The sequence below is a fragment of the Poeciliopsis prolifica genome, unplaced genomic scaffold (assembly GCF_027474105.1).
Source record: "Poeciliopsis prolifica strain line A6 unplaced genomic scaffold, Auburn_PproV2 SCAFFOLD054, whole genome shotgun sequence".
Lineage (NCBI taxonomy): Eukaryota > Metazoa > Chordata > Actinopteri > Cyprinodontiformes > Poeciliidae > Poeciliopsis > Poeciliopsis prolifica.
This window is the reverse complement of record NW_026562429.1, coordinates 3,394,853-3,417,187: the sequence shown is the minus strand read 5'-3', so window position 1 is coordinate 3,417,187 and position 22,335 is coordinate 3,394,853. Positions and strand designations below refer to the sequence as shown.

At 39.6% G+C, this 22,335-nt stretch overlaps 1 protein-coding gene across 2 annotated transcripts; it reads right to left on the bottom strand.

The window, feature by feature from the left end:
• Positions 1 to 1,527: 1,527 nt before the first annotated feature.
• tnk2a (tyrosine kinase, non-receptor, 2a) lies at positions 1,528 to 22,253 on the bottom strand. 2 transcript variants are annotated; one of them, XM_055059430.1, is made up of 23 exons: positions 22,074 to 22,253; positions 20,520 to 20,614; positions 18,289 to 18,483; positions 18,052 to 18,182; positions 16,719 to 16,881; positions 16,517 to 16,587; positions 15,441 to 15,635; positions 15,220 to 15,369; positions 14,708 to 14,803; positions 14,449 to 14,630; positions 14,236 to 14,362; positions 13,412 to 13,558; positions 12,839 to 12,933; positions 11,866 to 12,060; positions 11,003 to 11,094; positions 10,875 to 10,919; positions 10,556 to 10,803; positions 7,497 to 7,700; positions 6,714 to 7,330; positions 6,412 to 6,553; positions 5,298 to 5,393; positions 3,952 to 4,079; positions 1,528 to 3,688 (listed from the first exon to the last, which is right to left on the bottom strand). In XM_055059430.1, the coding sequence occupies exons 4-23, from the start codon at positions 18,148 to 18,150 to the stop codon at positions 3,676 to 3,678; spliced, it is 3,105 nt and encodes a 1,034-aa protein (XP_054915405.1). In that variant the 5' UTR covers positions 18,151 to 18,182; positions 18,289 to 18,483; positions 20,520 to 20,614; positions 22,074 to 22,253; the 3' UTR covers positions 1,528 to 3,675. The 2 variants fall into 2 exon arrangements, with proteins under 2 accessions (XP_054915405.1, XP_054915406.1); XM_055059431.1 differs by lacking the exons at positions 18,052 to 18,182; positions 18,289 to 18,483.
• Positions 22,254 to 22,335: the final 82 nt, after the last annotated feature.

Here is a 22,335-nt window from a genome sequence, read left to right as displayed (position 1 = left end):
ATACATGTTTTAAAAAACAACGTTGTCCAACTTGGCCTTACATAAAAAAGGTTTAATTTGGCAATTGTTTTTTCTATATCAACCTGGAGAATTTTGACTAAATCTTGGCAGAATTGTTTTAATTCAGTATATTGACTGAGTTCATCACCTGTCTTTGTGAAGGTAAATTCTGACATTAAAGCTGCAGTATGTAACTTTTTTGTACATATTTGTGGAAACTGACACTTTGTTTTGACAGTAAGACAAAGAATCTGTGAAAAAAAAAAGTTTCTCCACCTTCTTCTAGTCCTAAATAGAAACAACCAATCAGAGCAAGGAGGCGGGTCTTAGCGCTGTCAATCAAGCTAGTGCCAGCAAAAGTTGTGTTTTCAATGCTAGGCGTCAGTTCAAGGATTGGTTCCCTGAAAGACAATGTAAACCTGTCACACTGTGCTAATAGCACTTAGCAGAAGTCACGGCGCTAAATAATAAAAAATATAATGAAGCTTCATGCAGTTTTAATACAACACTAGTTCTTCATTTAAAGCAAAGTGAAAGGACTCTAAAAGTCACTTTTGCATGTTTGTGACTGAAGGAAAAAGTTTGTGCGTGTGTGAGAGGATGACAAAGTGCTTACCGATGTATCCGAGAAATCCGGACAGCACCCAGGGATCACAGCAAGCCTCCAGGCCTCAGAGTTCTGCAGCTGCAACCAATCTGACCAGCAGGTGTGACTGACTGAGTGGGACACCGTGTGTGTGTGTGTGTGTGTGTGTGTGTGTGTGTGTGTGTGTGTGTGTGTGTGTGTGTGTGTGTGTGTGTGTGTGTGTGTGTGTGTGTGTGAGTGTGAGGGAAAATGGCAGCTGAATCCCACGGGAGTAGAGAAAGGACTTCCATTAGAAACTCGAGGCCCGTTTAGCAGCTGACCTGCGGTCCAAAGTCCAGAAAATGTTTGAAAAACAAAAAACTGTGAAGAAATAACCAACATGAACTCCTCCAATCACTCTGTAAGATTTCTGCAGTTAAGCTACAATAAAAAAGCAGTAACATTTTTTGATGGTCCTGATGATACATGGAGGAAGTTTGTTTTAATCCTAATTTTACAAAAAGAACATCAAACACGGCAGTGGTAGTGTGATGACATGGGGCTGTTTGATGCTTGCTAGCATTAGTTAGCTAGTTTTGTTCCTACCTCCGTTCCCAAAATCAATAGTTCCAGCTAATTTAGCTGCCAATATAACTTTCCTAGCTAGCATAAGTATGTTAGCTAGGATATACCTAGCATACCCTTCCTATGCTAATTAGCAAAGGTATATTAGCTAGTTAGCGATATTGATATTGCAAAAATAAAGACCACATAAAATATATGAGATTAAATAATCCTATCACCACAAAAGTTAAGACCTGTGATTAAACTATTTAAGGTCAAGTTGCCTGTTTATAAATTAGTTTAAGACATTTTAAGATGCACAGGCACCCTGATTTTCAACATCATTTAAATATTTTACTTATTTTCATTCAATCTGCATGTGAAACACAAAAACCCTGTGTTTTTAATGAGATGTTTAATTTAATAATAATAAAAAAAGAAAACATACATTACAAGCTTTGTTTTCATATGCCTTCTGCAAACCGTTTAGCACAAGAGCTTTCTCTGAAGCTGCTTCTGAGACATTAATATAAAACAAATGAAATAAGGTTTCATAAAGTCCAGTGTTTCTGCAACAACAACCGTTTGGCATTGATATGATTTGCTGTACATCTCCGGTTAGCTTCGCATTAAATACCCACCTCTGCTCACACACAGACATGAGCAGCAGCAGTTTAATACATAGTTCCCATTCGCTTACTAGGCAGGCGCATGCGCAATGCATAGAGGATCAATGAAAACATGTGGACACAGTTAATTCTTCATTGAGAAGGTCTTAAATCTGCATTACAGTAAATAATACCCTGTATTCACCTGTCTGAGAAGAAGGAAAACAAAACAAGATGGCAACAATTAGTCACCTTTCTCCCACTAACGGACCTAAAGAGGACCTTCTTTGTGAGCCACTAATCAATAGGTGGCTGTCAGAGCACAAAAGCAGTAAAAAATCTGACAGGCAGAATAAAAGTTAAACAGAACCTTCATAGGAAACAAACGTTGAATGTAGAAGACCAGATATGCAATAAGTTACATCAGCCTGACCAGCAGCTCACATGATACCAGGTTATTTACATTATCTGTACATTTCAGCATAAATAAATCGCCTCAGGATTTACATGGTATCACTAAAGAGCAGGAGGGATTCTGCTGCAGCCACCGACAAACTCTGCAGACTGAAACTAGAACCCGGCAAGCTGCTCGGTCATGAGAATGAGCATGTAGAGCCTTACAGTGCATCACAAAGCGTCGGTGAGCTTCAAGTCTAGACAGAGTTTCTCACTTATTACCTTGTTTAAAAGTGGAAAGTATTCACACCCCTTTGTATTTTCTACTGTCTTAGTTGCAGATTTATTTTTAAAAGCCACTAAAGCAGCAATATTCCATAAAAAAAAACATTATTTGTTAAAACTGTCAGTTTGCTATGACAAATAATGTATGAAAAATTGAACTACGCTTCCTATTTCTTAGAAAGGCAGTGCTAACTAGAAACAACCAATCAGAGAAAGAAGGCGGGTCTTAGCGCTGCCAATCACCCTCAGGCTTGTTAGCACAGCCACTGATAGCAGACAAACAGTTTTTCTGTCACTGTAAGCTGTTTCTTTGCCATTAACACATTTAGTAGTTGATTGACAGCGGTAAATCCCTCCTCCTGGCTCTGATTGGTTGTTATGTTCACAACCAGTTTTAATAAATATATGAAAGACGTATTTTATTAAAGTTACATACTGCAGCTTTTATGACAAAGTAAAGTCATTGTCACATTTGTGCAAAACAAACACATTTAAGTAAGAAAAATATCATCATTACTGTAAAGGATTTGCTTAAAATGTGATATTTTCTTGGTAAATACACTAGATCATAAGTTCACATATTGTTTCCTGACCCAGTGTCCAAGAAAATAAGTATTTGTTAAAAATGATCATCATAATTTCAAGTTTTACCAATATTATCTCCATCCTGTTATTTTGTCCAGTGAGGCTGCAGTAATTTAAACATAATAGCTACTAAAGCATCAAACTGGTTGCTGTGACACTGAACTGTAGTCAATTTGATTTTCATTGATCCTCCTTCAGATGCTTCTGCAACCTGATTGGAGTCCATCTGCAGACTGAACTTGATTTAGGACTTCTCTAAATCTGGATTGTGTCCAAGCACAACCTTAAGGTAAGAGAGACAGGGCTGCACTTGTGACTAATGGCAAGACAATGAACAGAAGGTCAAAACAAAAGGTAAAGAAGTAGCTTCTGGGATCAAACCTGGGCTTAAATCCAACTGGAAAAATGATCAGAATATTACGATCTACAGCAAATGGTAGAAAAAACCCCAAAATGGGTGTGAATACTTTCTGCTGGTGCTGTACACCTAATCAATAAGATCCAGTGAAACCATTAGCCTTCAGCAGTCAGCCAGCAGTCCACCTACATGAACTTTGTGGTTGTAACGTGATCAAATGTGGGAACGTCTAAAGGCCGTGATCTTCTGGAGCGGCAAGTCGTCTGGGCGCCTCGGTGTCACCGGATCAGGAGCCGTCAGCGTCTGATTGGCCCTCAGGTCAACTTCCTGTTCACACACAAAGCGCTTCGTTTAGTCCTGATCGCTTCTGAACTCGCAGGTTATCAATATGTTGAAGTCAGTCGTATTAGGCAGAAATGGGTAGAGTACACAAAAATTATACTCAGGTAAGAGTAGAATTACTTCAACATACTTTTACTCAAGTGAAAGAACAAAGTAGCTACCAAGAAATTACTCAGTGAACAGAACCAAACGATGATGATGGAAGGAAATGTATTTATTGGTTCCCTCCTCATCTTTTCTTGACTCACCTGTTGCAGTGCGGTCCGAATGCGTCCAGCATGACGGTGCTGGCCTGTTCCAGGTCCCACCGGTGGCACTGCAGAAGCTCCTCACACTCAGTTCTCGACCTCAAACCCAAACGAAACAGCTGCTCCACCTGCAGCACAGAGGGTGGAGGAACTTAACACGAGTAGGAACAGTTCCTCTGAATTTAACAAGTAGGAACAGTTCATCTGAATTTAACACAAGAACAGTTCATCTGAATTTAACACAAGAACAGTTCATTTGAACCTAACAAGTAGGAACAGTTCCCCCCTAGCTTTGGTTACCTAGTGAGTAACTGGCGCAGCAGCAGTTTATAGTTCTTCTTCATAAGTGATTTAAAATAAAAAACACAATTGAGAGAAAACATGAAAGGTCAGACCACCAAGATATTTAAAGCAAAACACTAACTGATAATTATCAATATTGACGGATATGAAATGCTTATGTTCTGAGTTTTTCAGCCATATTACTGAGAGAGGAAGATCTCTGGCTTGTTTTGGTTTCATGTTTTAAAATGAGCTGCAGGAACAGCTCAGAGGAGCATCAGCAGCATTTCTGATTTATGAGCCACTTAAAGGGAACTAGTTTGGGATGACACCTAAAGTGGCAGACAGTCCCCAAGGAGCTGCAGGAGGGAGGAGCGGAGAGGTGTCAACAGTAACCGAGCCTCAATATTCAGGCTGTGTCCTCAGTGACATTAATGAAGTTTAACACAGTAATAACAACCAGACTTTGTTGTTAATCTTCTTATCAGTGCAAAATGCTAACATTTATACATTTATAGTGTTAAAACTCTTTCTTTCAGCTGAGAAACAAAAATATTTGGGAGTTAAAAATATAAACTACATAGAGCTCTAACCTGATATTTCAACACTCTCTGTTCACAGTCTGTCAGGCTGCATCTTGTCGCTTGAGGTAATTTTTTCATTTTGATTATTTCAGTCTTTCCAGAATTTCACAAAAGTTTTTGTAATTTTTTTCCAATCAAAATCACAAATTTCAATTGGTAAAAATGTCACCTTTAGTTACTGACCATATTGATCACAGACTGTAACTTGGCATCCAGTAAAGATGAGGCAGCAGCATAGCGGAAGTAAGAAATACTGCCACCTGCAGGTGGGAGTTAGCATAACTCCCACCACTGTTTTTCACCATCAAAAATGAGCAATAAACACAAAAAATGCATTCCTGTGGAAAAAAGAAATGCAGGAATTGGTTGGTTTTGCATTTATATTCCCACAAACTGTGAAAAACTGGAGGGACAGTTCCTTTGGGAGAAAAGACTTTTGTTCCCTTTTCATGCAAAACGAAAACAGATGAATAAATGTACCTTTAAGAATTTAACAGCCTGAGGAACGCTCCAGTTGTGGCTCTGCAGAGCAGCTTTACATTCCTCCGTCGTAACGCCATGAACGGCTCCTTGGACCTGCAAACAGCACCGGTGACAGGAAGTGACAGAAGTTAATAACACTGCAAAAACACAAAATATTACCAAGTATTTAATTCTGATTTCTAGTGCAAATATTTTAGTAGACTTGAAATAACTTACAAGTATCTTTTCAAGGCTTATTTTGAATGAATAATTTCTTAATATTGATGAAAAAGTTACACTTATAATCTTAAACCTTTTCATGAATTATTTACAAGCTAATATTTCTTGCTAAAAAGTTACTTCCAAGTTTTCTTCTCTTATTTCAAGTGAACTAAGGTATTTGTATTAAAAACTAAACCAAAAATACAACAAATACTAGTTTTATTGCCAAATAAGTTACTTATAATATAGAAAAAATGTTTTGTTAAAGCTGGAATGATCTGTCAGTGAAACTAGTAATTTTTCATCAATATGAAGGATTTATTAACAAAATAAGCTCAAATATCATGTTGACAAGATACTTAGGTCAGTTTAGTCTTAATTCAGGTATTCCAAGATATTTGCACCAGAAACCGAACAAAAATTACTTTGTAAGGTTTTATGTTTTTGCAGTGAACATGAACACTTTTCCCTTTTATAGGCCAGGTGCCAAATAATATTTAGAATAAATAGATTGCTTTGTATTAACAAACATTGTTAATACAAAGAGGGAAAAACATCAGGGTAATCTTTTCGGTGTTATTAATAATCATTAATTGGTACAATGAATTAAGCTGCAACCTATTTTAAACGAGCCCACAGCACTTTGAGGTTTCCCTCCAATCACAGGAACTGATGATTAATGATTTTCTGCTTTGAGGCTAAAATGTTCAGCAGAAATCAGGTCACATCTGCTGCTTTGTGAACACAGAGTTCTGCTAATTAAAACTCTGTCGACAAATGGTTGTTACTTTAACAAACGAGGTCAGTCGGATGCTGTAAAATGGCTGATTTCAGATTTCCTCGCCTGCAGCAAACGTTGGCATTTGTGGGATCGTCACACATTTCAAGAAAGAGGAGAATGTGAGCTAACCTGTGTGATGCTCTGCTCCTGTTGCATGCTGGGAGCTGCGGTCCCGCCGTTGTTGTTGTTGTAGGAGGAGTTTGGTTTCGCTTCGCCTGGTTGCTGCTGCTGCATCATGGGTTTGACTGCCGCCATGTTGGCTGAGCCGTATCTGATCAGAGCAAACAAAAACCAGGAGCTCAGAATAATGAGAGAGATGATAACTGGATGGATGGATGGATGGTTGATTGATTGATTGATTGATTGATTGATTGATTGATTGATTGATTGATTGGATGAACTGAACTCTGATCAGGTGAGTTTGAACGAACCGCTCCAGGAAGGCAGGTCTCTCTGGCAGCGGGTTGGGGGTGGAGCTCTGAGGGCCGTCCATCATGGTGGACAGGCCCCGCCCCTCTCTGAAGGCGAGCGGCTCCAGCAGCGCGGTGGAGGAGTAAGACGAGGCCGCCGACCTGGAGGCGGAGGAGGAGCCAGAGGACAGTAGGGGGCCGAGGAGCCCCGCCGCCCGCCGCGGGGACACCAAGAGCGGCGGCGGCGGCAGCACCACGAGCGTGGAGGACAGAGCCGGCGCCAGCGGGAGCGGGGAGGAGGAGCGGGAGCCCGGCTGGGAGAAAGCGTGATCTCTGGGTGGGATCTGAGGCGGAGCGTTGTCCTCGTCTCCCAGGGAGATGGAGCTGGAGCGCGCCCCCTGCTGGGAGCTGCGGGTGGCGTAGCTCTGCTTGGAGGGGCGTAAAGGGGGCAAGGGGCTGCGGGGGGGCAGCACGGGCCGGTCCTCGAAGCAGGAAGTGATGGAGGTGGAAGAGGAGGAGGGCGAGGGCGGAGGAAGGTAGATCTGTCGGTGGGCGCCGAACGGAGCCAGAGGCATCGGGGTGGGGGAGGACGGGAGGGAACGACCGGTTGCCATGGGAACCTGGAGCTTGACCATCACCTGTAAACAGACAAAAACAAGAAGGAGCAGTGTAGACAAAACAATCATGCAGATGGAAATGATGAAGCTTATTTTAATTCATCATGCAATGAATCGATGTTCTGGTTTAGCCGTGTGTTTAATAATCTACTGTTGATCAAGGAGCTTCCAGTGGTTGCAGATCTACCTCTCTCTGCAGCTCCTGGAAAAGGTCGGCAGACTGCGACTCGCTCCTTCCCGCCATGCTGGACACAGGGGGGCCCAGCGTTTCTTCAGGCGGCCCCTTGTTGATGGAGCGCACCTCCTGATCCTCTGATTGGTCGTCAAAGTCTGCAGTGACCTCGTCGTAGGCTGGCTGGGGCAGAGGCCAGTCCAGGATGGACGGCGTGTCCTGAGGAGGTAAACAGAGGATAATGAAAACAGTCAAGAGTCAGAGAAAGAGAAAATGACACAAATCAACATGTGATGGCCTCATCTGAAACAGTCGTAGTTTACGATAAGATGCTAACTTGTGATATTGAGAGAAAAGGCATTGGTAAAACACAAGGGGAGCCAAATACCAGCAACAGAAAAGTCCGCTAGAGACAGCAAAACAAACCTGTGCCTGCATTGATTAAAACAGGGTTTCTGCAGGTTTCACCAACTCAAATGTGAAACTTCTTCAGACCTTTTTAAGACTATTGTGAAAGGAATTTAAGAACTATATCTCCACAGGGAAGAGCAAATTTCAACCAGCCAACTGGTGAACAATTATCACAAGACAGAGAAGCTAACTTGTGTGTCCAATCAAAGACACAAGAAGTTATATTACTAGCTAACTAGATACATTTTGGTGTCTATCATCGGTAACTGCAAATTAATAACTGTTGGCTGGAAGAAGATTGTTTGTTCAGACTTTTATTACTGCAACAGTCACTGGGCAAAAGTAGGGTGAGATATCAAATACCAGCTCAAAGATTTTCTTTTAGATGTAAGAAAAAAATGCAGTTTTGGTTTGATTTTTCCATTCTGATTCTCCAGCTTGCTTCACATTTTCACCATGTTCCTTAGTCTAGATTTCTAACAGCAGACTGAAGCTCCAGGCTTGAATTTCTGTCGATATCTGAAGCATGAGGGGTACACAGTCGATCAATGAGCACCAATCATCATCACGCTGCACCCGCCTGAGTGCATCCAAGAGGAAAAGTTATGAATCACATCTCCAGGCTAAAGGTCATCCCACCTGTTTGGAGAACAGTAAAACTGATGATGATCACTGCTTGTTTGAGCCTTCAGCTGTGATTTTATTAGTGTTCTTGGTTGTGGAAGGTCTCTTATGCATCTTTAGGCCCTCAGTACTGGTGCTACCTTGCTTTCACAGTGGGAATGGGTTAAGTTAAAAGGTCAGAGGCTAAAGCCTTCAGATTAGATAGGAGTCGTCCACTAATTGCTAGCTTGGCTCCACTGGGGGATTTGGGTTTGCCGCTAATGGAAAAACAAATCATCTTAACTTCCAGCCTAAGCTCAGTGAGGCATAGAACAACACTGCTTTCCATAAATTCAGTTCCATGACCCACAGTGCGGTCAGTGAGCTTTGGCGGTTAATTAAAACCTGACATTTGACCGCAGCGAGCTGCAGAGCAAAGGCAACGAAGCTGATATGGCGGACGGAGCTAATGCTCATGTTAACTGTTGCAAAAACAAAAAGCAGACGCTTCTGAGTCATTTTCTACAACTTCATGTCAAGCTTCATGTATTTTCTCAGACTAGATGAAAGTCTCAAGTCTCTAAAAGCAATAAACATTTTTCCATCAAATCGATGACCTCTAATTAATTGCTATCTCTGTAACCCTTATGTTTGTTTTTGGGTCTAAATTAGCAAATAAATTTTCCACAATTATCTACAAACATTTCATATTTCCTAACAATAGTCTTTCATTTAAAATAATTCAAGTCACCACAAAAAAGCTGCAAAAAGTTACTTTATATTGTTTAGAAAACTGTTCATTGCAATATTTATCTCATCACAAACAATAACAATAGATAAGAACTAGTTGAATTTATTACAGCTTTCTTTAGAATAAATATTTGTGTGGACGTTATTATGAAGCTACAGCAAACATGAAGAAAAATATTTGTGGGTTTTAGAAATTCAACTCATCGTCATCATCTTAGAGGAGATATCAGAAGAAAAAAAAATCTTCCAACGCTGTGCAACCTCTTCAAATCATTCAGCTAAAATGCATCCCTCTTTGTGGATGTCTTATTGTGATGCAATAGTATCTTCAGGCCTGAAACTAAACAGATGTATCCAAACAGAAAACACAAACTTTGTCTGAAAGGATGGTTAACTGTGAAAGATCGAGCAAACAAAGCCAGATTTTCCGTGACTTGGCACAGAATGGATGCGGCTCCACGGAGAATTGATGTTTTATGGCCTCCTGCGCAACAAGAATGCAAACAAATAAAAACATCTGAACTTGCTTTATGAAGATTTGGCAGAACAAAAACACAGAAAATAGAAAAGTTAAGAGTGGTAGCTGTAATTACAAGTTTGTGTTGTCATGGTTTGGAGGCCACCATGGCCACTTTACTTGATGCTCGTTCAAATAAAGAACAAGTAGTAAGCTTGGGGCCGTTAATACTGCTATTAAAACAGCAACGAGACTTCTGTGTGAATGGGTTACATCCCCAAAGACAATCGCATGGGCATTGTTGGAAATTATAATACATGGACCAGTCTATGGATTGATTTTAAATAGGCAGTATTATGTATTTCCAGACAGATAGAGCCATTTTACAGCATCATAAAGCAACTATGTTAACTTAGAAGTTAAAAAATGCTATATACGTATCAAACATGACTTAAGAAATTTTATTTTGTGATTTAACACCCTGAATTTGGCCCCCCTGTGTCTTTCATGCTCTTTCTGAAACTCTTTCTTCAGGAAGTCATCACAACATGGCTCCTCTATTAAGCCTTTAACAACATTTTGAGATGAAGAAAGGTCATCATCTATGGAAACTTTTTATTAATTTCCTTAAAATGATAGTGGCACAAACAAAAAATGTTTATGCACAAATGTGACTTGGCACATTTGGTGCCAAATGGTGTCAAACATTTCCGCACAAATGTTTGACACCAATTTTGTTCAATTTGAAGGGAGGACATATGGAAATAGTAGATTGGATTTTTGTTTAGGTGAAAATATAGTATATTCAGACTGTGGAAATTGGCTTGTTCAATCTGACCCAATCAGAATCTACCTTCAGAGTGTCTTCATCTGGTTGGTGTGTCTCTGTGAGCGGCGAGGGCGTGGTCGAGCTGAAGCTGTCGTCCGTGAAGTCGATGAGCGACACCTCGCTTTTGGCCGATCGCACGCCGCCGCCGCCGCCGCCGGCCTCCCAAGGCCGCAGCTTCAGACCGAGAGACGCGCCCAGCTTCTTCAGCCCAGACGATGTGCTGAAGTCGTCCTCGTCATCGTAGTTGTCCATCACGGAGTCGTACAGCGGCTCTGGGAGCACACGGAAACACCACGGTCAGGCTGGAAATGTGGGATCTTGGGTTGCAAAGAGGAGAACTTACTTTTGAGCAGAACAGCTGGCTTTGGTGGACGAGGAGGAGGCTTCTCTGTTAAAATCAGACTTTGTTAGACTTTACCAGAAGTTTTAGATCCAACATCATCACAGTCAAATAAAATGAAAACAAGTTACTCTTTGCACGGTTGGGTAGTTTGGTTGGTCTTGCAGTTCCAGAATCAAATCCCAAGATATCTGGAGGGTCCATCGGGTTCCCCAAATACAAACTGAGAACGAACAAATTTAGCCCAGGTTAAAAAAGCTGCAGGACAAAATTAAATCAAATGTCTAAGTACATATGACACACAATTTTCTGCTCGGAGAACCAAATCTGGACTTAAATGCCTTAATATCAACTTCTGAAACAGCGGTGGGCTCTGCTGCCCTCTAGTGAAGAGCTGTGGTAACTGCACTGTAAATACGGTTAGAAGTTTCTAAAGAAGTGATATTCATTTCATTAAAGTGGATATCACTTTAATGAAGTACAAAAGTCTGAATTTATTGTATATTTCCTTCACAGGAAATATACATCCAAGTACATACATTAATTCAGCTACATTGTCTCCACTTTCTTGGTTGTTTCAACAAATAACAACCCCAAAAACACTTCAAAAATTGTTTGGGGATTAATAAAGCAGGTCAACATCCAGCTTTTTGAAGTGCACATGTTGAAGTTTGCAAACCATGTTTTACTGTAGAGCTACTTAATCTACTGGACATCAACTCTCCTCTAAAAACTAGTTGGTTTGGCAAGATATTCAAGAACAGCTCTTATACAGGTTTCACCAACTGAAATTAAGACTTTTTAAGACCAGAATGAATAAATATAAGAACTACATGACAGAGATGTACAAAAAACAATGCAGGGAGCAAAACTGAAATTTTTGTGGTTTTTGTGGCTCTTGGCAGCAGCTTTGGCATATGACTCATTAACTAGCTAGCTAGTTAGCAAACAAGTAATACTGAGTTAATAATCAGTCAGTTTAGCTGGGGTTCACCTGTCAATGCGGTCTGCGTGTCCCCAGCTCCTGTGAGGGTCCGTGTCTCCGTGTCCAGTGTGGATGAAGGAGTGTTTCAGCGGCCGGCTGATGTCCTGGGCGGACAAGCCGGCCACGGACGTCACGACGTGCCGAGGAAACAGACCGACACGCAGCGTCCGCCGGTTTTGCCCGCGCCACCAGTAATGCTCCGCCCTGAAGACAAGGTCGCAAAAAAAAAGCAGAAACTAATTTTTTCTTTAATTTCCGTTGAAAACTTTTGACCCATCAGAAGAGTTGAAGGCCAGTATGAGTTTGGTTTCTTCTAAGATCAATGTAATTAAAACAACACATAAAACAGGGTTTCTCTCAAATTTAAGACTTTTAAAGAGCATTAAAAAGTTTTTAAGACCTGCATTTCATCAGAAATGTACAAAAGAAAGTTAATCCCCAAAATCCCAATCTTTTTTAACAGAATCAATGCAGCTTGATAGACGTACCTGGCTCCCATTGAGCTGGAACATCATCCAGCCAAATGGTGATAAATTTGAATTTAAACAATGACAGACAAAAAAACAAGCTTGCAAGCTAACTAGCTCACTTTTAAGCTTGACAGCTTATTCCCCCTGCAGGAACCAGAACCAATGATTCCTGCTAATATAGATGTTAATATAATTTGGTTAGTTAGCAGGGGAATATTAGCTGTTAGCCAACAGTAGCCTGAACCGCCTCAAGTCACAGAGCACAATGAAGAAGCAACTCAAGCGTCCCATGAGAAAAAAAAGGCTACCTAAAATACACAAGATTAAACAGTAATGCCACCACAAAATGTAAGACCTGCGATTAAGATATTCAAGCAAAAGTTATCTTAAAAAAAAAATACAAATTTAAAACTTTTTAAGATGTTAATTTTAAGATAAACAAATTTAAGACTTTTTAAGGACGTAAAAGTTTCAGCTGCCTCAAACTGTTTCAGCTGGTTTGCCACACTGACCTTCCCTCTATGATTGTAATGACGTCGTTCATCTGAATTTGGAGTTTTTCTTCTTCCTCGAAGTCCTGCAGGGCCCTCATGTCTGTAGGCAACGTCTGATGAAACACAAACAAAGAAGTAGAGGAGCTTTTATATGCATCCTTAAGACATCCTCTTGTGAAAAATATCACACTTGAGAGTGATTCAACATCAAATGCATTGTGTTACTGCTGTAACACTCTTCAGATTGGAAGTTATTACTGAAAGAAAAAGTATTTTAGTTGTTTTTATTATCACTGAAGTGATCCAAGTGAATTGAAAAGGAGACGTTTTTCGTTTCCAATAATTTTGGTAGTTTCACACAACTGCTACTTAATTTTGAATGATCTTTTTTATTGAAAAAATGTTTTTTTAACAAAAACCTTCTCACTTCACAAAGAAGAAAAAAAAAACTATGTTCTTGTCATCTTTGGTTCAGAATGGGCTAAAATTGGTATCAACAAGTCAGATAATCTAAAATTATCCATAAAAATCTCTACTTTTAAACCCATTGTTCTACGAATACATGAGATAAACGAGGTGAAGTTGAGTGACCTCGAGCAGAAAGTCTCTGAGAGCGATGAAGGTGGGCCGGTCATCAGGTTTGGGGCTCCAGCACTGCAGCATGACGTTGTAGATGTCTTGAGGACAGTCGTCAGGTTTACACAGCCTCTCAGCCTCAACATCAACCTTGTGGAGAATCTGCAGATGAGAATTCATTTCTCAGAAACAAAAAAACAAACGTATTTATTGTTCTGTTAAAGGGGACCTATTATGTGTTGTGGAACAGGTTATGGTAGGCCTAAACAAAACATGTTCATTACTTTTATGCACAAAATCATTCCTGGGAAACAGTCTGTTCGGTTCTGCTTTTCTGATTGGGCAGTTTTAGGGCCTCTGTCACTTCAAATCCAAATAATCTGCTGATGGTCACAACCCCCAACTCAATGTTTATACAGTCACAAGAAAATGGCTGTCAACAGTTGCACAATTACACAACCGTTCGTCTTTGAAAAGCGTCAGTAGAGCCTCCTGCACAGCCAACAAGAATGCAGCAAGTGATTTCTGGGTTGAAAGTCAGCAACAAAACACTTGTCTGTTCCAGCAGCCATTGTACAGGGCATATATGCTGGAGATCAGTTTGGGTTGCTAGGTAACGGGCAGAGCTCTGCTGTGGTTGCTAGGTAACGACACTATTCCCATTGAAAGTGACGTAATCCAGAAGGTTTTGAAATGGCTAATTTTCCAGACACCAAAAAACATAAACTTCTTGCCAAAAGATGGCTGGCAGGTTTTCCTGATCTGTTTTTAGAAGGAGTTGTGACCCAAGTATAAAATGTCTCCTTTAAGGTTTTATTGTGTAGAGTGAACAGACGTACCTGGCTCCCATTGAGCCCGAGCCACGGCTCCTGTCCATGGCTGAACATCTCCCACAGGGTGACTCCAAACATCCAGGTATCAGACGCGTGAGAGAAAGTGCGAGACTTCAGAGACTCTGGAGCACACCTGGACAGAAACAGGAACAAAGATGTAGAGCTGGCAAATCAAAATAATAATAATAAAGAAAAGAAGGAGCGGCCTGCTTTCCTCACCAAGGAAAAGGGATTTTGTGGCCTTCCTCCATGATGTATTGATCAGTGTGAGTAGGTAGCGCTCTCATCAAGCCAAAGTCTCCAATCTTCACCGTTTCATTGGTGGACAGCAGGACGTTGCGGGCGGCCAGGTCTCTGTGGAGGAATCGCCTCTGCTCAAGGTAGGCCATTCCACTCGCCACCTGTACAAATGCACACAATGACAAACATTCAAGGGCTTACATATAAAAGTCAGTACCTTTAAAAAACTAAAACTGACCTGTACGGCGTAGTTACACAGAATCGAGATGAGGATGTGACCCTGACGCTTTCTGAGGCGATCCAGCAGGGATCCCAGAGGCGCCAACTCAGTCACCTAACAACAAAACATGAGCAATGATCGGGATGCAGTCAAAGTGTTCATACATACTTATCACGGCGCAAGTCAGCGCCTTAATCCATTTTAATCAATTCAATCAATTCAACATTGATGTTTACAGACACGATTCAGTCCAGCTCAACCTGAGCTTAGGTTGGACTGGTGCAAAGCTGGTAGAGACGTACAATAAATCGGACACCTGCATCGATGAGAACAGGAACGACGGTTATAAAATGTATCGACTCAAGAGGTGCTATGAATGAAATTAGATAACGACCCCATGAGCTCCTGTTGGACAGTCTTAGGTAAACTTGAGAATAACTGCAACTCTTCCAAACACAGTGGATCCTTTCAAAGTAAAACAGTTTTTGAATAAGACTCCTAACGTCAGAGAGAAAACGCTCAGGAATTACCATCTTCATGGGCTGCGTTAGGACGACTCCGTAGAGACTGATGAGGTTCTGGTGGCTCAGTGAGTGCATGGCGTTCACCTCTCTGATGAAGTCATCCAAACCATCTGAGTCCAGCACGCCGGCCTTCAGACACTTCACTGCTACGGACAGCTGAGGAAACAAAAAGCTGCAGTCATTTTCTGAAACTCTGTAAATACCCTGCAGAGAAACGTTTGTCTCACCACTCTGCCGTTTGGTGCGGTCCACTCTCCTCGCCGCACGACTCCAAATGTGCCGTCCCCGAGTCGCTCAAACAGTTGCATCTCCGACTCTTTGATGAGGCAGGTGAGCGAGTCTCCAGGCTCGCTGCTGGCTGCAGGTAGGACCGACGATGCACCCTGCTGGGGGTCGGTGTCTGACCGCTTCACTGGAAACACCTGCAGACAATCAATAACAACCATTTACAACTTACTGGTTATTAACTGTGACAAGCAGAATCATTTACCATGTCTGGGTAATCAACAACTTCAATAAGTGACGGCAACCGAATATCAACTATTAATATATAGTGGAAACAGACATAACTACCACTTAGTAATAACTAACAAATACTTATCACCTCTTAATATTAACTGACTAATAAATATCACTAAGTAATGCTAACTGACTATTAACTATTATACAGTAACTGACTAATTATCTCCAGGTAATAACTAAAATAGCTGTTACTATTAATATTAACTGACTATGAACTATCACTTAGTAATGATAGCTGACTGTTAATAAGTGATGGTGACTCACTATTAACTGTTATTAATTAATGCTAATTAACTATTAACTATCATTAAGTAAAGGCAACTAATTATGAACTATTAGTTATGGTAACTAGCTGTTAAGTAATGGTAACTCACTATTAACTCCTATTAAGTAATGGTAATTTATTATTAATAGTGATTAAGTGACTCACTATTGACCGTCACTTAGTACTAATGACTGACTAATAACTATTATTAAGTAATGATAGAAGACTAATAATTATCACTTAATGTTGTAAGGTATGTATATATGTACTTTTAATTGAGTTACCCTGTTGAGACATTTTGCTTGCTTGTCACATTCATATTTTAGATTCCTCGTTTTATAAATTTACTGTCATAAATCTGGAGACACTGCTCAAAATTATAAACAATGCATCAAAATGTTTCAACCAGCACTTAACATACCTATTTTTAATTGTTTATTAGGATATATAAGCTTCCCTCTCAAGTTTTAGTGTATTACTAAGTCTTCTCATTAGTCAATGTTGTATTTAATGCACCTTGCTCATCCAGGACTTGCGTTTATAAAGGGCTCTTCTTCTCTTCACCGCCTCCCAAAGCCGCCTCTGACCTGATCCAACAAAACAAAGCCAATAATAATAACAAACACTGTTGACTGCATTTACAACTGAGAATCATTTGATGATCATTCAGGTCGTCACACACTTAAAGGCATAAAATAATCCAAACACTGGCTCTCACCGGGCCGCCCCATGCCGATCTTTTCCAGATCTTCATTCTTGACGTAGTCAAAGTGGGAAAGTCGCGTGACGTTGAGTTCATCCCGGATCCGCAGGAAGTACTGCTGCAGCTGAACATCAGTCAGCAGCTCCAGCAGCCACTCTGTGCCCTCTTCACTCTGCATCTGCACACACACACGCAGACACACACACATTTTATCTGCTTAACGCACTGGCTGCACTGGATGGCATTCAGCTGTAACCTACATGTCTGAATAGATCAGGTTTAATATTAAATATAATCTATACTCTGCGTATTTATTATAACTTGCTTGGGAAATGTTTTAGTTTAGTTTACAATTACTTTCTGCATTGATTTTCCAGAATATATTCCTATTGATTATTAAATATGTAGGAAAAACATCTGAAATGGAATCGAACTTTGAACTTTGAGCTTCTAAAAAATTACAATATCATCAAAAACTTGATTTATTTTAGTAGTTTAGCTTAAAAATGTATTCATTACATACACAGTATTTACATTTCAAGAGTTTAATTTATCGTGTTGATGATTAGTGATGAATCTTGTTAATTGAACAATTACTAGTAAAGACTTTTTTCACTTTTTATATTGATCCGATACAGAAACCTCAAATATTAAACCAAATTGACATGAAATGTTTCTTTTCTTTAAACACAAACATAAATTACAAATTTATTTGCTAACTTTGCACGAATAAAGCTCATTTAAAGCCACCAATAGTTTCATAAGCTTGGTCAAACATATACAAATACAAACTGCAACAAACCTTTTTTCAAATGATTCAGAAAGTTCAATTAGAAATCCCAAATATATAAACAAATAAATTGAATTATGGAGTCTCTGTAAACAAAATTGGCCTTCAAAATAAGAGACCAAAACACCAAATTGAAGACTTTTGTCACCCAGTTTTTGGTAGAAAAAGAGAAAAATTATAATTTATTACGTGATTAATTGATTAATTGCTTATTGCAACAGGCTTACTAGTTACCACAAACTCTTTACTGCATTGGTAAACTTTCTTCCCCTTAACAATTGAAAACCTCATTTTGGATTCTTTGGTATTTAAATTTAGCAAACTGTACAAATTATTTTCTTTCCAGTTATGTTGCTCTGTGACAAAATATCAAAATAAAATCTTGAGGTCTGGAAAGTTTACAAGATACTAACAGATTTGCACCGCGAAGCAGGAATTTATCTCCCATAATTCAGCTGTAATCAGGAGAAACAACCACATTCTGGCTACATTAACCCATAAATGATGTAATGAAAGAAATGCTGCAGATCCACCCACAGCATCAGACTTTCTTTTTACCATTTGTCCCCCGATTCTTCTGCTCCTCTCCTCCTCGTCCTCGCCCTCCCCCTCTGCTCGGGCGTAGGGGAGTCGCTGGTACATGTAGCTCTCCCCCATGCTGGAGCCGCTCCTCTCCTCCTATTCTTGTGCTATTCAAAGGAAGCTCTGCTTTTAGTCCAACGCTAATCTCCTCTCATCTCCGTGACCTCCTTGCGTTCAACCGATGCGACACACACACTCCTCTGCTCGTATCACCTAAAGCAATCTCTGGATCCTCCCTCCCGCTGCTCTTTGCGCTCCCTGCTGACTCACGGCTGCCTGCGGCGTCGGACACCTCCGCGCTTTCCCTTTCTCCCTCTCTCTTCCTCTCTCTCTCCGGCGTTTCCTCCTCCCCATCTGCTCATGGCTCAGCAGCCGATCTCCGCCGTCTGATGGTGCTAAATAATTCAGCTGCTCTCATCAGAGAGAGGATGGAGAGAGATGCGGAGACAGTTCCCAGCATGCATTAGAAAGACGATGCTAAAGGAACGGCCGCTCTGATGGATGAATCGAGGATTTCCACTGATTTAATCAGAGAAAACTCCATTATGAAAAACCCCTGGCTAAGGTTTGACCCCAGAACTGGATAGAAGTTATCGCGATAAACGATTATATTGATGTTTTTGAGACCATTTTCAAGTGATATATAATGGTAATACTGGCAGAATAATGCAAAAACACATTCTCAAAGATCAATAAACTTTAGATTCTAATTAACATTTAACTGGAAGACATTTTAAATATCCAAAATAAATAAACAAAACAACTGAAACAAGAAATAAAATGAATTATGAAGTTTCTGTAAGCAAAACATTTCTTCAAAATAAAGGACTGGTTGAGAGTAATCTTTTTTTATTGTAAAACTGTTTACCTGTGTTTGCCAGTTATTAATCAATCAATCAAGTTTATTTTCGTAGCACATTTCAGCAACAAGGTAGTTCAAAGAGCTTTCCATCACAAAAACTAAATGTCACAAAATTACAGTCACTGATTTGAGAACAAAAATTATCAAAAACATCAGATATGTTGGTCTATGTTCCATTAACTTGCATTAAAATATCCAGAAAGTGATGAATAAAATTTACATTTTGGACATGACAATTCAATACCAAATTTAACCAAAAACAAACCAAAAAAAAAAAACAAAATTAGGTAAATAAAAATTTTAAATTTTAGGATTTTTCATTTGCCTGCATTTTATTTTTTATTTCTTAAGGTTTTAAAAGTGAATTAGCATCAACTACCCAGGTTGGCGAAACAGATTTATGAATTGTGATCCAAGGGCCCCTAATAAAATCACTCCGAGGGCACCGAATGGCCCCCGCGCCACACTTTGAACACCTCTAATGTCAACAGTGGGAGAGTGAATGTGCTACTGTATCCTGCGAGATTCTGCTGTAGATTAAAGCAAAACAAAAAAAAAAGAAATGTTGAGTGGATGTTAAAGTGGGCTGTTGCCAATAGCAACAAGGCTAAACGGTGCATCAAATCAGGGCATATCGATGTTTGCTCGTCTGAAAGGAATGAGCACAAAATGTGAGTCGTGTTTTATGGAGGGCAGAGCTCTAAATATAACAGAGCTAAATTTAGCTTCAGCTGGCCTGGAATCAGCGTGAAGATGCTTCAGATTCACTCTGGACGGTTTGAAAATGAGGAGAGGAAGTAAAAACAACCAAGATGCTCTAATCTTACCAAGATGCTCTAATGGAAACACCTGAAACAGGTACAGCTCAAAAAATAAGAAATGTCATTATTTTTTCACTCATTTCAGAGAGTGAAACTCACAAGGAATTAAAATACTCCAATAAATTTGCAGCATGATTCAATAATAACAGGATTTAGGACCTATAATTCACATATTCAGTGGTTGTACTTGTTTACACTTTATGTTTTATCATTTTAACACCAAACAAAGCCATTCACAGTGGCCATTTTGTAATTTTTCTCCTCTTAAATTCTACATATGATTTTAAAGTCTTTCGAGTTTTTAAAAGTTGTCTTACTATATGTTTTTTATGACAACATTGTTAGATTATTTGATTGGCAAAACATATAAAGGCATAAATGTACAATTCTGGTTAAAATATATTTTGTTTTGCCTTATATTTTACAAATTAAATGAAGAAATCCTTAAAATACTTGAATACCTGCAATATTTTACCAATTTTTCTTTAAATAAATAAATTATATGTGATGCATTGAGTAGCCCTATTGAAGAATAATTTTTTTAAAAACTTTTTTTTGCATTTTACTTAATATAATTACCCACAGTAAGGCTTTTTCCATTAAAACCATAACAATAAAATCTATATTTGACGCCTGTAATGTTCAGTTTCTCCACCAGGGGGATAAAACCGGTATAATTCAACACAGCAGATTTAATTCTGTTAAAAATATAAAAATCTGTGTATTATAAATGTTACTTGGTTTTATATCGCTGATCTTACCCTCCAGGAGTGTTTTTGGTGATTAGCTGCAGTCAGGAGTGACTTAATTAACCCGACGTCAGCTGAAGAAAGCCATGGGTGGAGGGGCGTCACACCTGCAAGAAAGAACAACAAATTTCAGATGAATAGCAAAAACTCAACGTTCAATTTGCTTCTATGGAGCAGTACATTAACTCTGATCTGTAACAACACCAAAAGAGTTTCATTAGAGTCAAGACAAGAATAAATTATTATTTTATTTAATATACCAGAGGAGAAAACCTCCAAAATACAGTTTCATTACGCAGCAACTCCTTCAGTACCTGAACACTGGAAGTCATTTTCATTTTTTTTTTGTTGCTTATTTAATTTTACAACAATCTCCTAACAGTACATTATCTCATCCTCTAATTCATTGGTTAATAAAACCTTATTGAACGTTAATTGAATAAATTTCTTTCCATGGTGGACGATAAAAACTTCAGAAATACACAACCAGGGCTCCTCACCGTTAAATTGATTTATGTTGAGGATTGAAATGGGAAAACACCTTTTCCCATTTACATTAAATGAATAATTAGTGAACAAATTTATACATTAAACTTCCATCTAGTAGATAAACATATATATATATATATATATATATATATATATATATATATATATATATATATATATATATATATATATATATATATATATATAATTTAAGATTGTCTCTACAACCAAATAATTCCTCTACTTTTTGTCAGAAAGTTGTGTTACCTCAGTTGTCCTCTGGGTGGTGCTGTAGAACAAAAGGATGAATGCATAAACCAACAGATTGGTAGATTGGATGAAAAAAACCAATGGATGGATGATGGATGGATAAACCAATGGATGGATGGACCAACTGATGGATGAATGGTTGGATGGACAAACCGATGGTTGGATGGATGGATGGTTGGATGGATGGGTGGTTGGATGGATGGATGATGGATGGATAAACCAATGGATTGGTGGATAGATGGATCAGTCAAAGTGATGAGAGAATGGATGGACAGAAAAATGAATGAATGGATATACAGTGGATGGATGAATGCTCAAATACAGAAGGATGGATGGACGAACAAACGGATGGATGGACAGATGGTGACTAAATGATCCGGTCCACAGTAAGGTGTCTTAATTCTCCCTATGAGCTGAATGATGTGTTCAAGTGTTCGGTAAAATCTGTACCAGTTATGTCTTATTAGAAAACAAACCTCAGACTTATTAATATCAATTAATATTTTGTTTATGGTTTATAACAAAATGTGCTGCTTAATGACAGATTGGTTTTCCAATTTTAAAGAAACAGAAAAGTATTTAGTTAGAGTAGTGTAACTTGTAAACAGAGGAGTCTTGAACTGATTCTCGGTCAGTCTTAAGCTGATTACCATTCCGTCGCATTCGGTCAACTCCAGCTCCTCAGCTTCGGTTCAGTTTGTCAAGGCGACATTCTCCGTTATTAGCTTTTATTAGCTTCATCCACTTTATACATTACCAGCTTATATCACAGCAACATGTAGCAAAAACAAACCCCAGCGCACACACCTCAGAGGATGGAAATGAAGCCGAGGCTCCCCGCCGGTCAGTCCCCCTCCCTCCTCATCCTCTCCCGGCCGCACCGCTCCCCGGCGGGAAGCCGGAACGGGTTTACTTTTATTCGGTTGAATTCGGGCTTTAGCTCCGTCTGTTCTCTGCCTCCCGGTATTCCTTAACTGTCCGCCGTGATTTGAGCGTCGCGTTGCGTAAGAAAGAAACGTCAAGACGCTACGGCGCTTTTAGGGTTCGGATTGCTCGTGACCCCCCGCTT

Excerpts from the sequence above, each read along its gene's own strand:
- tnk2a (XM_055059430.1), bottom strand. The coding sequence starts at position 18,150 with ATGGGGGAGAGCTACATGTACCAGCGACTCCCCTACGCCCGAGCAGAG. Across the intron at positions 16,588-16,718 it reads GATCGGCATGGGGCGGCCCG|GTCAGAGGCGGCTTTGGGAG; the intron begins GTGAGAGCCAGT and ends TTGTTGGATCAG. Across the intron at positions 14,804-15,219 it reads TAACGCAGCCCATGAAGATG|GTGACTGAGTTGGCGCCTCT; the intron begins GTAATTCCTGAG and ends TTTTGTTGTTAG.